The sequence below is a fragment of the Porites lutea genome, chromosome 8 (assembly GCF_958299795.1).
Source record: "Porites lutea chromosome 8, jaPorLute2.1, whole genome shotgun sequence".
NCBI classification, from domain to species: Eukaryota; Metazoa; Cnidaria; class Anthozoa; order Scleractinia; family Poritidae; genus Porites; species Porites lutea.
Window position 1 is genome coordinate 20,956,974 of NC_133208.1, and position 17,065 is coordinate 20,974,038.

At 41.6% G+C, this 17,065-nt stretch overlaps 2 protein-coding genes and 1 long non-coding RNA gene across 3 annotated transcripts in view; 1 reads left to right on the top strand and 2 right to left on the bottom strand.

Moving 5' to 3' along the window:
- LOC140945339 (uncharacterized) overlaps nucleotides 1-17,065 on the top strand; it is a 554,440-nt gene that overhangs the window by 267,972 nt on the left and 269,403 nt on the right. The gene's annotated exons all lie outside the window — the stretch shown is intronic.
- LOC140945648 (uncharacterized) lies at nucleotides 9,902-12,290 on the bottom strand. The gene is made up of 3 exons (XR_012166728.1): nucleotides 12,127-12,290; nucleotides 11,101-11,292; nucleotides 9,902-10,696 (listed from the first exon to the last, which is right to left on the bottom strand). It is a non-coding gene; the product is annotated as an uncharacterized lncRNA (long non-coding RNA).
- On the bottom strand, nucleotides 12,743-17,038 carry LOC140946618 (seizure 6-like protein 2). The gene is made up of 4 exons (XM_073395734.1): nucleotides 16,727-17,038; nucleotides 15,277-15,444; nucleotides 13,426-13,593; nucleotides 12,743-12,903 (listed from the first exon to the last, which is right to left on the bottom strand). The coding sequence occupies exons 1-4, from the start codon at nucleotides 16,776-16,778 to the stop codon at nucleotides 12,743-12,745; spliced, it is 549 nt and encodes a 182-aa protein (XP_073251835.1). The 5' UTR covers nucleotides 16,779-17,038.

Genomic DNA, 17,065 nt, shown 5'->3' on the forward strand with positions numbered 1-17,065 from the left:
ACTTCACATTCGAGTCGAAGCTTGGGTGGCACAGGTTATTTCTTACGGTGGAATCGACGAGGGAAATTCGAGCACTAGTTGTAGTGTTTGAATTGTTGGAAGAAATGGTCGCATGGGGATGTAGGAATGGTAGGTTTAACGAACAATTTCAAATTTTGCCCCTTGAATTGAACGTGAAGTTCATTTGAATGCTTTCGTATGTATTTCTGACGGTTTTAGATCTACCTGCTCAATTTATATCTGCTACGCGTCATGTTGACAAGTCCCTCAAAATGGCGGCAAAACATGGAGATTGCCGAAAATTAGGTAAGTTCACGGAGTTATAAAGTTTTAGCAAAGGTCGGGCCGCAAAGTTTTTTCCTGTAGTCACCTTTTCTATGGCACCTACTTCCTAGCTATATTAGTCGGATCAGTTAAGAACGCCTCACTTTTTCAAAAATGTACCTTGAATTTGATCAGTTTTCGCGTGTGTGACTTAAGCGAACCGATAAGGTGTCGTTCAAGTCTTCCTGTTTGCTTGATTGAAACGTGATGTTCACGAAAGTCGCCTTGTTGGATAAGATAGAGTTAATATACATGGCTGTGGTATTTGTTTTTTGCTGATTCCCGTAGTCTGTTATAAATTGTCCGGCAAAGTTGCCTCAAATTAACGTCTTGAAAAGTGTCACGACAGGCCTTCGCTCGAGTGAAATTTAATTTCCGTAAAACTCTTAAAAATAAAGAGATCCGATCAAAAGGATTGTGGTTTTAGTATAGGTACATGAATGTCTTACAACACACAAGAAATGAGCTAAATCTGTGTCTCAAGCAAAATCGACCGGACCGCTCTTACAGAGACACTCTCTTAAATCTCTGAGGTTCCTTAATTGTCCGACCAGACCGCGTGGTAGTAACCGTAGACATTCCGGTTGGCGGTGTTACAGGATTCTCGTGGGCCACTCTAACAGAGGATGGCTCAACTTCCGTGTCTGTCAGGTCCTCATCATTCGAGACTTCCGGTGTAGGGGTGATTTCTGGGATCTGAGACTCTTCAGTTCTTAATAAATGTCGACGGTTTCTTCGGTACTCTCCAAGCTCTGTTTCAACCTTATAAGATCTAGGTGAAGGAAGAACCTGTGTAACTCTAGCAGGTTTCCACTTGTTGCCTTCTCTAACTCTTACAACCTCACCATCCCTCAAAGGGGGCAGTTCCTTTCCTTTTCTGTCATGCTGCAGCTTCTGCTTTCTCTACCTTTCTTTTAACTTAGGGAGGACATCTTCAGGGTCATAGAGTTGAGGTTTCAACAAATCCTCAGTCACTGGAATTGAGGTTCGCAAACGTCTTCCCATTAGCATTTGTGAGGGTGACAGATTAACTTCCTCCAGGGGTGTATTTCGGTAAGAAAGGAGAGCTTTGTATGGGTCACCAGCTTTCTCCAGCATTGCTTTAACGGTCTTGACGGTTCTCTCTGACTGGCCATTGGATTGTGGGTAGCCAGGACTTGAAGTGATGTGTTCAAAACCCCAGTCTTCTGAAAACTTCCTAAATTCTGCAGAGCTGTAACAGGGGCCATTGTCAGAAACGACAACTGAAGGGACTCCATATCTCGCAAACTGGGATTTAAGAGCTGTAATTACTCCGGTGCTTGTCATTGACGGGAGTAAAGTCATTTCTGGCCACTTGGAGTAATAATCGACAGTAACGAGGTAGTTCCGACCATTCTTGTGCAGAATATCTGTGCCAACCTTAGCCCAAGGCAGTGGTGGAATCTCGTGCGACTTCAATGGTTCAGGCTGCTGACTTGGTCGATTTTCTAGACATACAGGACAGTTTTTAATCTTCTCGGTTATCTCCACACTCATCCTGGGCCAGAACAATACGTCCCGCGCTCTCGCTATTGTCTTGTTGATACCCAGGTGTCCCTCATGCAGTTTCTCAAGCATCTCTCCTCTCAAGCTACTTGGTACAACAATCTTTTGTCCCTTAACGATCAGTCCCCGGGCTACTGTTAATTCATCACGGTAATTCCAAAACTCCTGTGCATTGGGTGGGACTTGACCTTTGGAATCTGGCCAACCTGACAAAATAACTTGTTGCAGGTCAGACAAAATCGCATCTTCCTTAGTTGCCTCAGCGAAACGGGCCAACTGGTGGTCAGAGATAACATCCTCTACTAAGTTTATGTCCAATTGCTCAGCATTCGTCAGCTGTTCTTCCAAATGGGCTCGAGACAAAGCATCCGCTAAATGTAAGCTGTCTCCACGCTTGTATACCACATTGATTCCTGGAAAGCGCTGGAGTTGGACCAACATCCGTTGCAGCCGTAAGGGTGCTACGTGTAAGGGCTTCTTCATAATTGCCTCCAAAGGTTTATGATCTGATTCAACGGTGACATCACGACCCACGATGTACTCTGCAAATTTGGCACAGCCAAATACTACTGCCAAAAGTTCCTTTTCAATTTGGGCATACCTTTCTTGAGTGGGCGTGAGTGCCTTTGAGGCATAAGCTATTGGTCGGTCTTCCTGAATCAATGCTGCACCCAGTCCAGTTGAACTGGCATCAACTTGTAGCGTCAGGGATTTCTTTGCATCATAATATCCTAAAATAGGGGCGCAGACAAGCGATTCCTTGATTGCTTTAAAACTAGCTTCCTGCTGCTCTTCCCAGTGCCACTCAACATCTTGGTGTAGTAACTGTCTTAATGGTGCAGTAAGGTCAGACATGTTGGGGATGAATTTACTGACATAGTTGATCATCCCCAACAATCTTTGTACACCAGATTTGTCTGTTGGCCTTGGCATCTCAACTATGGCTCTGACCTTCTCTGGGTCTGTCTTCAAACCGTCATGGGAGAACAAGTGGCCATGGAACTTCACCTCTTCCTGTTGTATGTGGCACTTTGACTTCTTCAATCTGAGATTGTTATCTTTGGCACGCTGCAGAACAGCCCTCAACCGTGTATCATGTTCCGGCCCAGTTCGACCATGTATGATTATGTCATCCATGATGACTTTCACACCCGGCAATCCTTCAAAGACTTGCTCCATTCTTTGTTGGTAAACTTCTGGAGCAGACTTAATCCCCATCGGCATCCTCAGGTATCTATACCTTCCGAAGGGGGTATTAAATGTCAGGAGCTTGCTACTCTCCTCGTCTAACTGGATCTGGTAGAATGCTTTTTCTGCATCCAAAGTTGAAAATAGTGTGGCTCCTGAACAACTAGTTGTGATGTCATCTACCACTGGCAAAGGGTAGTGTTCTCTTTTAATGGCAACATTAAGATCTTTAGGATCTAAGCATACACGAATAGACCCATCCGGTTTATCAACACAAACAAGGCTGCTTACCCAATCGGCAGGTTCATTCAAGGGAACTTTCTCTACAATGCCAACATTCTCCATCCGATCTAACTCTTTCTTCAGTGGGACTCGCTTAGAGTGAGGAACTCGTCTGGGTGGGTGGACCACAGGAGGAACAGAGGGGTCCACACTAATGTGATATTTCCCTGGGAGGCACCCAAGTCCTTGGAATACTTCAGGGAACTCATCAAGAATACTGACACTTTCAATGGCATTTATGCGCTGGATTAGGCCCATATTCTCACAGGATGATCTACCCAGGAGGGGCATGTAATTTCCATCAACCACTTGAAAACATACTTGATACCTTTCCCCACGCACCCAACAAGGCAGCTCACATTTTCCAACAGGTCTAATACAAGTTTTGGAGTAACTTTCTAATCTTGCCGAGGAAGGTTGCAAAGGGTTTGTTGTAATTTTGTCATATGCGGCTTTGGGCAAGACATTGCACTGGGCCCCAGTATCTAGTTTAAAGACTTCTTGAACAGTTCCAAAATTGACAGTTTCAACCCAGTCTTTGTCTCCTGCATTGACTGCTCCAATGAACATAACTTCAGAGTCAGAGTCACAATCATCAAGAGAGTTTACCTGTTTCTTTTGTCCATCTGAGGTACGACACATCCTTGAAAAATGGTTCATTTTCTGGCACTTGTGGCAGCGTCGCCCAGCAGCAGGACATGAATCTCGGGCATGTCGAATACCACAACTCCTACAGGGCATTCCCCATTGAGGCTTCTGTCCTTTGCCGTCTACTACATCCACTTTCTCAACTTTGCTACCCTCTTCTTTTATGCTCTTCATGTGCTGCTTGCTTGTTTCTGCGATGCGAGCTGCTTGCAATGTTTTCTCTAAACTCTGTTCTCTCTCCATCAACCTTTCTTTGGAATGCGGATCCTTAAGCCCCAGGACTAACATGGATGTAATCCAAGATTCTTCTTTATCACCGAGGTCGCTGTTCTTAGCTAGTGTTTTCAATGCGCTACAGAATTCATCGACTGTCTCTCCGTCTTGCTGTTTCCGTTCGATAAACAAATAGCGATTGAAGTGCCTCGAGGTCAGTGGTGCACAATGAGCTTTGAACTTTCCTTCGACGGCCTCAATTTTATCCCGATCATCCTCGGAATCCCACACAAAATTTGAAAAAATTTCCACACATTCCTTGCCAAGCACGTGGAGCAACGTAGCGACTTGAATCTTCTCATCCTTTTGATCGAGTCCGCTCGCAACTTTGTACAGGTCCCATGACATTTTCCAACGCCGCCATGCTTCGGCTTTATTCGTCGCTGTAGACAATATCAAAGCTTCAGGCGGTTTCAGGTGCTCCATCCCACTTCTGACACCATGAAGTGTTCTCCGAGAAGACACAACATACACTCAAGATGGCGGATGCAAATGAACACACTTTATTCCAGTAGGCATGCGCTAAATATAACCGCTGACCTGATGCTACAGACTGGACCGGAAGTTAACTTTGCGTTTGACGTCTGCAAGTTTCTTGAGTTTTTCTGCTTTGTTCTGAGATTGTTTCAAGTTCGATTGTATATATACATCCAGATATTGCCTTGTTGTTTTTGTTTTAACTGAATGGTCACCTCGCGCAGCATTCCATTGTAAACTGGTCCAGTCAACTGGAGGCATCGATTGTACGAGAGCAGCTATCGAGTTTCCTGGCAAAATTGTAGAACATATATTAATTCACTGCTGATCTGAACACCAGCTTTTGTGCACTTTGAACCATTCACTGAAATTTGCTATGTTTTTTTTTTAAAATTAATATTTGGGTTCCTTTCCCAGTTCAAAACAAGTGTATACTTACATCATCACATGTTTCGGCACTTTGTTTAGACTTTGAGATCAGCATAATCCTACAAGCACTACATATATGTGCTCTGTTGTCCAGCTAAAGTCGGGAGATGAAATTTGGATAGCAGCTCGTGCTATGTTAAAGCCGGTCTACTTCACTTTTGTTAACACCATGTTAGAGTTTTTTGCAAACTACACATTTTGTTACATCACGAGCACATTCGCCAAGACCAACAAGCAAAATAATCGCGATGATAGCTTTGAGACGCACCATTTTGATAAAGGCAGACCCTGTGGTGGGCCTCCATGCACATCGCTTGTTCAGCAGTCGCACATGCTCATGCAAAAAAGCCCCCTTTTTCAACAGTCAAAAAAGAACCTGAATACAACTGATTTAATCAGGCTTTACAGTCAACTCTCTCTAAGATGGACACCTTTGGGACCGGCACTAGCTGTCCATCTTAGAGAGATGTCCGTCTTATAGAGAGTTAAATAAAAGGAGTAAAGAAAGGCAGGGACCAACTCTAGGTGTCCGTTTTACAGAGGTGTCCATCTTATAGAGGTGTGTTTGTTAAGAGAGAGTCGACTGTATTGAGTGTGATGCTCTCTCTTAAAGAACTACAGTGTAATCAAGCACACTATAGAACAATTCACAGTAAATAAAGTGGATGCAAATTCATATGATATTCGTTAGACTCCAGAAAAACATGAACGGAAATGGACATGCAAGTGCAGTTTTAGCGATGCATTCATAAGCATAGCATGGTCCTCAATAGAGATGCATATGCATAGCATAAGAGATTATGCGTTAGTGAGGATGGCCTTTAATAACAGAGGCATAAGAATAAAGATATGAATAAAACATAAGCTTACGTTGAGTTGTGGAGAATTGTTTTTGGCTTTGTCAGGTTCCAGTCTGTTAATTAAGATTTCTGTACGGCCCCATTCATATATAAGGCTTGCAGAAAACCATTTCATACTATTTCACACAAATAGCTTATGTGAAGGGAATCAAAACAGAAGACTAAAGCTTACATGTAAGCAGCACGATTAGCAGGATTAGCTCAGTTGGTAGAGCACTTGACTGCAGAGTGGGAAGTCGCGGGTTCAATTCTCGGGACTGGACCAACACTCAGGGTCTTAAAATAACTGAGAAATGAAGGTACTCCCTTTGCACAGCAAATGGCTAGACCTTCGCATGGCTCGGATGACCACGTCAAATGGCGGTCCCGTCTCCCGTAGGACCCGTAGGAGACGTTAAAATAGTGTCCCCAATTAGTAGTTTCGTGCTAAATACATTGATACTCAAATAAAGTGCTTTTTTTCTAAGCTTAAATGCATAAAATATGATCTGAATATGGCTGCATGGAAATCTTTGCTTACCACGTACAGTATATGAGTTTCTTGTTAGCTTTAATCTGTTATAATGCTTCGCTACAGATAAATATCGTACCTCACTGTAAAGACTGGTCCATTTTATGTTTTGATTTAGCCGACGATCTTGTTCCCTGCAAAATTAAGTTCGCAAAAACTCGCCTCGGGTTCGTCACGCAAAAAAGGCATTCCTCTCCAGGAATGATTGCGTGACGAACCCGTAAGAACGTCTGCGTGGGAGCTAGAAAACCATACGATTCAAAAAAGTGTTGTATAATTTGGAAGAAGAAGAACAAAAAAAGGCAATCTATTGATAAATCAAAGCTCCCTTGCAAATATGACTACCTGAAAAGTTCTGATTCTTTTCAAGGAAAACGTCTGCTCAAGTTCGAAAACATCACGGCGCAAAATTTTTAATGTAGGTCATGTACACTGAACTGATATGTCCCAAATTGTGCCCAGACCTCGACCGACGAAAAGTAAATTTTGGTTGCTATCGACTCCATCGTACAGCGACACGGAATTTCATATTGGTTAATTTAACCCTCGGACGTACACGCAAATTCATACCTCCACCGTGGTACAAGGGGGGGGGGGGGGGTTGATGGAACCCCTCCCCAGAGTTATGTTGCAGTATTTCGAAACGATTTTACCTTCAGCGGAAAACCTTTGATCTTCTCAACAAGATGAGGTATATTTTATAGATGGTGGCGCTGCTGGAGGCCTGTGACGTCACTCACAATGGTCGCCATCTTGGCTGCCATCTTGGATTTTACTAAGAATTAGAAATCAGGGGAAAACCGCGAGAAATGGTTATTTTTTGTGCTTAACATGTAAAGTAACACATGAATAAGCACTTTGCATCATTTCATCCACAAGCTTTACTTTTTGTTGAAAGAAGTTGAAAAAACATGCATTTTCACTCAAAAATGGCTTGACCACCTGCTACTTATGACGTCATATCTCGTAACTATAGAAACTTGTCTCAAGATGCGCGCGAGGGATAAACAAACAGCTACCGTGAAAACGTCAGATGCTGATGTTTTATAGTCTTGGAAAAAATAAAAAAAAAACCTCAAAGGCGGGTGGTCACCCACCCCCCACTCCCCCACCCACCCTTTGCACATCATCTAGGCATTCACTGTTCATAAAAACCGGCCCTATCATTATTTGGTTATAACTGATTTCTTAGACGGTTTCCTGCGAATACTCGAGTAATGAATACGATCGACAAAATCAATTAAACAACGAAAAATCGTGCGCTTTGACCGGCAATCACAGATTTTGTTTTAAGACATCCAACATTCGTCACACGTCACACTATGAAGAAAGCATCCGTGTTTCCCAAGACCCAAGTACAGATCTTTTCCACTTGCCAGTACAAAAACTAAAACGATGTAAAACTCCAAAGCCTGATGCAAAGACGGCGCAACCGGGTCTTTAAAGAGGGAGAGGGTCATAGAAGGGTTACAAATACAAGCTTCCTGTCCTTTTTTCTTCAATGAACGTAGCTTCTTAGTCAAAGCCAGTCAATGAAGGGGAATATGCTAATGCTTTGAGCAATAAATAAGTTAGCAAATCTAATCCAAAAGCAATCGGTATAAGAATCGAACATGTGTCTACCTGTAGCCGACATCTAAGCATTCCGCCCCACGCGAGAAAAACAACTTCTGAAACCAGGACTGGGTATGCATGGCCTGGCTGTGCCAGGCTCTTAGATAGTAGGAACGTCGAGAAAATAAGGTCAAGGGGAAATAGGTCGGGCGTGATCTGGGGAAGAGGGCGGCGGTGGAAAAACCTTCTCTCTTCGCAGCCTACGTGCAATTTTCTCATCAGCTTTCACGATCTCTCTGCGCATTACTATCTTGGAGACTAGAACAGGTTACCATTACCAAACAACCCAAATTATAGATCTAAATTAATAACAAAAAATAAAGTAAACCTATTCTAAACATTGTTTTCCTGATTTATATTTTTCGTTTGTTTGTTTTTGTAATGGCTTTGTCCAAGGACAATTGGCACACCTACCCAGCTTACCGTTGCTACGAGCAATTTACATCAGTGCTGGTAAAATTATCAATCTTTCGTAGTTTGATGCTAGCACTGGAAATGCTGATATTCGAGTTTTAGAGCCCATTCTCGGAGCACGTCAAAGCGAAACGAGAAACGAGAAGAAGCGAACATGAACGTGCGCGCGCGACGTTCGCGACACGCCGCTTTAAAATTCACGCTGGCCGTTATGTTTCAAACTCTCGTTTTGATTATCCCAAAAGTTGAAAACTTATGTCCTTTCCAACCTCTTTTGTTTTATGAGGGGAAGGAAAGGTGCAATATTCAGCCAAACTGTCTTTCCTTTAGCTGCCTGCACAAGCCGCTGATGTTCATAACCATTGTGAAGAACACAGAATTCCATATTTTCTGGACAAGATGGTTTAGAATATTTGTCCAAATCTGAACTGATGTTCGATCGGGTCTTGTCCATTTTTAAAACGCACGCAAAATAATGCTTTTCAGCGCAGCTGGTCACGTGCCATCTCTCGTCAGCCGAAAGAATGACGCAAGAGGAGTAAGTGATTGGTTGCCTCAGTTCACCCTCAGCCCAGGTAAGTACAGCTGTTTTCATGAGTTTTGCATTGATTTGATCAGCGCTTGGAATAGCAACTCCACACCATAAATACTTCTTAAAATCCAAAATTGTTTAAGCCTTCTTTGGTCCGTTCCAAAATGGTCCGTAGTTAGTGCTACCGCTTTAAATTCTAATGATCTCGTCACTTTTTCCAGCTGCCGAGCAGCTGTTAAGCTGTGATGCGAAGCCTTTGACATTGAAGCCTTGGGTCCAAAATTGGCTGTGAACATATTGCATCTGGATAAAAAAAAAATACCGTTTTCTTTAGGCGCCGCATCTCTCGTATGCTCGGCCATCCCGAAAATTTAACTTTCAGATCACTTGGTGTCAGCGCCTTATTTAAAAAATAGTCTTCAATAAACTGGTTTATTGTTTATTATTATTCGCCTAACCTCCTTTTTTACCCTTTCGAATGTCGAGAATGATTTGCTTGGTAAGGAAGGGGCATTTTATGTGTTTCGAAACGATAGAAAAAAACATGAAAATAAACGTATGTCACTGCTACCTCAACATTTTATGATATTTTTATAATAAACAATTGAGATCCTTGTTGCTAAAATTATCCTCATTGCATCATTCTTTCTATTTTTAGTATATAATTGATATTTATAGTGTGATGTCATGCTACTAGTTTTAGTCTATGATGCCATACACTGTTCCAGTTTTTAGATTATGATATCAACTTTTTTGATGACCTCAAGGCCTAGGTATTGTGACGTCACTTGCTCATTGCCAACCCAAAATAGATCATGACATCATCCTATCATAATAAGATCATCGGCGTTAATTTATGCCACTCAAGAAGTTAATTAAATCCACAAAAAAGGGGACTAGCCGGTTCCTTATCCACTACTGTCTTCTGATTGGACTAAATCTGCTGCACGAAAGAAAGTGAATAAATCAAAAGCGGTCACACTTTTAGGCTCCTTGCCATAATACGTAAAACCTTAATATCCCTTCGTGCCGATACCACCACCAAGTGAGTACCATTGCTGCTACTACTTTAAATAATTATACTACCACTGCCACTACCACTAAAACTACTACTTATACCTCCTTTACCGCAGTACCACTCCCATTACTACTTCCACTACCACTACCACCACGATAACCGCTAATACCATACCAATGGCAGCAACAACAGTTACAATATAACTAGCACCCTTGAAAAATCTTGTCACTGCTATAAGGAATTGTCGTTGAACCGACAAAAGGGTGTGGTGAAATCTTAGTGCAAACAAAAACATGCAAGCCGTTTCTAAGTGTTTCTGCTATAATGTCATCTTAACAATGGGCAACCAGGTTGAACAACGGGGCCGCATATGTAGCTTTACGTATAATCACTGGATATATTTTTATTAGTTCATTAATGATTAGCTAGTCCTAACGCACAGTTATGACTTAAGAGTGCTTTCACCACTTATGATCCTCCTCCATAAGCGTAGCATTTTCGGCAGGTCTTTTTACAAAATTGAAGAACAAAAGAAATAGAACAGCGTCTATTGTTGGACCACTCTTGGCACTGCGTATCAGACATAATGTTCGTACAAGCTGAAATAAATGAAAGGACAATGTAAAATTAACATTAGGTAACAATACAATACTAGAGACAACTACTACCTAAAATAATATACTATCAACAAATATTTTTCATTTCCCTTTCTTTTTTTTGCTTAACACGTGTAAGTTCATCTATTTACTGTTACAGCTAAAGAACAATATAAACATGTGACCCAGAAAATTTAATCATATTTGTAGTAGATAGTTCAATCTGAAAAAATGGTAAATTCTTTGAATAACTACACACTGTACTCCACAATGTTAACTGCGAACACTCTTATTGGGAACCTTTTCTTGAACAAACAACCAAAAAAGTAGCCTATTGCAACACCAATGTGACAGTTTGTGATTAGGCCATGAGTTTAGCAATTTTCACGCAAAGAACACTGTCAAACCTTTACACGATGGTCTAGGATTGTTCCATAGGCCATCATTGCATTCTTGTGTACTGTCCCCTACCAAGGTGTAAGTTGCGTTGCAGCCATAACTGATCCTCTCACCATGCTTTATCATGTCATCTTTATAATTGATAAAACCTTTCACATAAAAGCCATGTTCTGGTGGTCCGGACACAAGCGTGCAGCGGGCTAAAAAAGATCGATTTCTTTTGTTAACTCTTTCAGCTACTGATCGGGCCATTTCGCGTCAATAAGGAACGATGTATGCATTTCTGAACCGACTTTCGTTTTAGGAATGACAGATCTTTGCACATATACCTCATTTTGGAAATTCCGCTTTTCATTATACTAGGTAGGACGGAATGCTTACTTTCAGAAAGGATAATTTTTTCCCAATAGTTCATGATTCTTGGAGTGGGTAAACTTATACGGAGTTCTTAATTCCCTTTTTCTCTTTTGCTCTTAACTAGAATCTGGTGCTGCAATGCCCGAGTAAGCTAGATAAGGCAGTAACAAACCACCCCTGTATACGATCGATTAAATTTCTATTGCTAAGGGAAAAAGTACGAACAACAAAAACGACAACAATAGAGTTGTCATTTTACAATTTTGGGGCCAGTTTGGTCCCTAGAACGGAACTCGCGCGCTTTCTTCGAGGAATCAGCAACAAGAAAGAATCCTATCGGGGACTCATATTTTTTCGGCTTTGTCCCACGCTCGTGACACGCTGATTATTTCATTTTCACATTCGTTTCACCGAACTTAAAATTGACCATCTTTCATTCTTTCACGACACAGTACGAATCCGACATTGCTGATCCTAGCAGTATGCAGGACGCGTGTCAAATATGAACCTAGTATATGGCCTCGCTTTCCTTGAGTTCTTCGTAGCTCAAGTAGATAGATCGTCCGCCCGGTGTTTGGGAGGTCATAGGTTCGAATCCTTCGGGTACTCAGATTTTTAATTTCCTTGTCCCACGCTCGTGACATGCTGATTATTTCATTTTCATAAGAAAATCGTACCTTTACATTCCGGTATCGGGGAATCCCATTTTCGGTTAACACAACGCAGTTTGGCTTTCCCAAACAAATCGTAGTTTCTGGGGCAGGAAAATGTAACCTCGTCTCCATGGAGATAACGGCTTCCTTGCAATTGAACTGTAGATGAAGTACGGGGTCTTCCGCATACACCTACATTTATTTGTACGAAACAGGTAATCAGATCTTTTTTTACTTACTGAATTTTACCAGAGCAGCAGCAATTATTAATAACATTGGCATTTTTCATCCTCAAAGCAATAGATGTTTTCGCGGATTTGTCAACTTTTGACATGGACAAGTTTAGGAAAATCCGTCGAAACCACTGGAAAGAGCGCTTTACAGCGAAATTCGTTGTATCCAAGCTATCGCGCTGTACGGTTTGCAAATTTTGGGTTGTTCTGTTGCGTCAATCATCTTAGCGGACCTCTTAGGAAACACATGTTTACTTGCACGAGTTCAAAAGGTTATGGCTTTTGATTCGTGATTGGTGGTTTTCTATCCGTTTTGTTTGTTTCGTGTTTCAAGGCTCGTTGCTTTGTGATATATAATCGACTAGATAAGTTTGCTTCTCAGATTTTTCGGATCTTTCTTATTCTTGTCACTTGCAAGAACAAAGCAACGTCTGCCTCCTTCCTCCGACAAAAAATCCACTCTCCATCGCGATTTCCTTCGCTACTATTGAGCAGTCTAGAGTCATTCTCAGCCGAGCTGGGTGATAGAGCATGTTACCCTGATTGTGACTTGCATACCCCGCCTTTACTAAAATGATTGACGGAACAGATAAACCCAAAATCCCTTCGATGTTTGCAAAAGGCACAGCGCAATACAACGAATTTCGCTATAATATTAGTAAAATAAAATTGCCAAATTTTAAAGTGATATGTCTTAAGCGAGCGACTATATAGCTCGGACAAGTTGCGAAAATTACAAACGTTTGTATGTCGGGGGGCAAGTTTGTGCCACCCCCCCTCCCCCACCACCACCACCACCACTATACAAACGTCTGTGAAATTTCGCGGCTTCGAGTCGCTATATCCTCGTTGCTTTTCAACAAAACACTTTTTAGTACTTTTTAAACTAGACGATTTTACTTAACTTTTTAGGCGCTCTTTTCAATGGTGTGGACGGATTTTCCCTAACTTGTCCACGGTCAAAAGTTGAAAAAAAAAACCGTGAAAAGGTCTATTTTCTTTATACAACATAAGTAATCTGTTTTCTCTCTTAACTGGCTTATAAAATTTTGTATCTTTGTTCAAGAAAGGAAATGTTGACCTTGCTTACCTTTACACAGTGGAACCCAACCATCCCAATTACCATCGTTGCACGTTATGGAGGCAGCCCCGACTCTCTGATATCCACTGAAGCAGTAAAACCTTACAGAGCGTCCGTGTCTGAAATCTCGATTCACCTTCCAGCCATGCCTTGGATCCGTGGGTTCAACACAAGGTGCTTTAGAGGTCAATACAGAAGTCCAATGTTAGAGCGGTTTTCACTTGACTGTCGAATTGGGATTGGTTTTGGTTTTGGTTTTGGTCTTACTACGTCCTTTGGTTGGCTAGTGTATTTACTTTGGTTTTGGTTTTACGACAGTCAAGTGAAAACCGCTCTATATACATTCAAATTCCTTTGTTGCGAACACCACAGGGATCGCGAGAAATTGAGAAAGTTTTTATAGAGGGATGCGAGAGGACGTTCCTCGAATTTTTGCATAAGATAACTGACATGTATTTACATTTACCACAATTTTCACTGAGACGAAAAAGACAATCGTAAATCCGGCAAAAAATTCGTATGCTGTAACACATGGAACTAACGTTTTATAGAGGTGAAAAAATGTTAAAGCCTGTGGCTCTGTGTTCGTTACAATGAGTGTCAAAACAATAAAAGTGTAATTTAACATTGTTGGGATCTAAAAAAACATAATTGGAGGTGGCCTGAAGGGGTTTAAGGCCTGGTTCAAAGGAGTGTTCTGAACATAAGAATGATTGGCAATATCTCTCGCTAGGAGACCTGGAACCAAATGAATTTTTTCCCAAAACTAAATCTTGAGGTTTTCTTATGCCTTGACGTTTAATTATGGTCACATGTCAAGTGACCAAAAATTTAAAATCAAAGAACTTGGCGAATTGGTGGCGAATTTGCTTTGTTTGGATAAATACACTGGCATTTCTGAAAGAGAATAAACATACCAAACTTTCTACATTTGGAATGAATGTACGCGAAGTTTCAAATTAAAGTTTTAAATAACTCAAGATTAATTAAGTTTGGCCATTAAAAATGATATTTTTCTTCATATTTTTTATTGAAGTGCAATGGACGGTCATTCCAAACGTGAAGTGTCAGAAATATTTCGTATGAATAAGAAAAATGTTATTACTCGATTTTAAATTCTTAAACCGACCACCAATTGCACAATAATTTACGATTTTTAGCTAAATGGTCACGCGACATATCATGTGACTTATTAATACTTAAAAATGTTAAGGACGATGACTTCTTTAAGTGTGCTAAATTTTGTTTCAGCGCCATCATGTATGCCGAAGTTAGAGCCAATAATTCATTTTCCACAGGTAAACCCTTTAGTCCCAGGCCTTAAACTGCTTGAGGGAGTCTGTTTAGCGCAAAAATTAGTAACTTTTGCTGAGGGTTCAGTTCAGAAAAATTTTTCTCCCAAGCATCTTATCAAATTTTTTCAGAGAAAAGGAACGAATTCTTGAAACGGTTAGGCTACAGAGCTGTAGCAAGGTTAGATTTATTTGGTGGGAGGGGGCAATCACGAGCGCCAAAGGCGCGAGCTGCTAGGGGGGTCAGGGGGCACGCTCCCTCAGAAGATTTTGACCCCCTTTTGTATTTGTTTTATCATTCTTACCCTCTTTTAATGTTTGATTTGTTATTTTTATGTTTCACTTAATTTGCTGGCGGTTCCCACCGTTTGAATTTTGATAAATTTCGATCATTATACGTTTCTGGGAATTGGCCACCTACCCCTCCCTCAAGCCAACATCAACACTTACTTCTCACTTAGGGCAAAATTTTGGCTCAGGGGAGGGGTAAGTAGGCAGTTTCCAAGTAACGTAACATCCCCGATCATGCCCTAAATTTTGTGACACAGCTCTTTCAAAGTTTATTTACCTTTGCAGCTTGGCTTTGTACTGTTCCATCGACCATCTGTACACTTAATTGCTGCTGCACCCTCCATGACGTGATCTCTGGGACAAGTGAATGTCACTGTGCTGCCATGATGAAAATCGTGATCAATTCTTTTTCCTTGATAAGGGATCCCTGGATCTGAACAAGAGGCTGTTAAAGACAAATTCCAATGAAAGTGAAGGTCAACCGGAATGTAAAATCACTTCTTTGCCTGAGGTCGGGAAATTAGAAGGAGTATCATTCCTTCAAAATATTTCAACGTTTCTTTTTTTGAAGCTTAATGTGGCTGATGTTCCATTGACAGAAAACTTGTCCCTAGATTTTCTAGGAATGCAACTGTGCCCATGTTTGACGAATGCCGTAACATGTTGAAGTGTTTAGGTTCCCTACTCTCACACGCCTTTCCTGTTGCTTAAACCCCATTAACCTGTTCCTGGCATTTAGATTGGGGGACGCGCAAACGGCGAGGGGGTGGGGTCTCTCCCTCTCTCTCCCTTCTTATTTTGTTCTCGCTCTTTTACTTCGCACCACAATCCACTATCTAGGAACTGAGATAAACCCCCCATAAATGAAGCATTATACGTTTCTGGGAAACTGCCCACCTACCCCTCCTCTAAGTGTGACCGAGCTGCGCGAGTAGTGGAGGTAGCGAATGATAACCAATGAAAGACAAAATGTGTACAAAACAAACAAGAATTTAATGGCCAATTAGAGGAAAAAAAAATACAACATTTAAAAACACTAGAAAAACGAATAAAGCAACAAAAAGGGAAAGAAAAGGGGCGATGAAAAGGGCAATAGCGCCACTCCAGCGAGGGGAGAACTCTACAAAACTATGTCCTACGGCTTGACTAGTGAACGCGGCAACTGGAACTGTACTAATGCGTAGAAACGCTACGTGCAGGCGTATTTATATCGCGCTGAACACAAACAGCTCGCATCCTGTTATTAGCAATACGATTGGACAACTATAGCTAGGTAAGCCACAAAACAGTGAAGTCTTCCTTTTGGCAATACGCCTGTTTGTAAAACACTGTTATCGCTTTACCGCAGAGTACATACGTGTTCTGTTAATATAATAGGAGGAAACAAATGGAGAGTTTCGAGGTTAACTACAGCAATGGCGGCAAATTAAAGCGGGCTAAAGTCAATTAATTTCTTTCCTGTTTAAGGGTGTTACTGCGGCGAAACCACAGAGCTAGATAAAACACGGCTAACCACAAAGCAAAACTACAGAAACGCGTGCCGTGGGAAAACGATAAACAGAACCGCAAAAACTAATACCGAAAAGAAAATGCTTTGTGAGCTAATTATCGAGCTCGGTTACATAAGCATCATTTTGCCCCAGGTGAGAAGTAAGTGTTAATGTTGGCTTAAGGGAGGGGTAGGTAGGTAGTTTCCCAGAAACGTATTATGATCAAGGAAAACCTACCTGGTGCAGTGCATCCATAGAGCTCCAGTCTAAGACACGGAACCTTGGGCATTGATGCTGGATGCAACACAAATGGATCTTGTGCATAAATACGAACGGAACGTGTTCTTATAGGTGAATTCAGCTCGTTTCTCTTGGCGCTGTTTGCGTTACTGTTACCAGGCAGGCCCTACATTAGGAGTATACGGAACTTTACCTCGGGTCGACCTCTTCCATTTCCCTTTTGTAAACGGTCGTTGCCAAGCATTGGTAATCACCCCTTTGGTCATGGTAGATGCGTAATACATATTTTGGCCTCTGGGCAGGGGCGAGTTTATATAAATACAACAAGGCCAAAAA

Coding starts and splice junctions, on each gene's coding strand:
- LOC140946618 (XM_073395734.1), bottom strand. CDS start 16,778: ATGCCCAAGGTTCCGTGTCTTAGACTGGAGCTCTATGGATGCACTGCA. Junction 13,594..15,276: donor TACAAAGCCAAGCTGCAAAG/GTAAATAAACTT, acceptor TGACCTCTAAAG/CACCTTGTGTTGAACCCACG. Junction 12,904..13,425: donor TTGGGTTCCACTGTGTAAAG/GTAAGCAAGGTC, acceptor CAATCATTTTAG/TAAAGGCGGGGTATGCAAGT.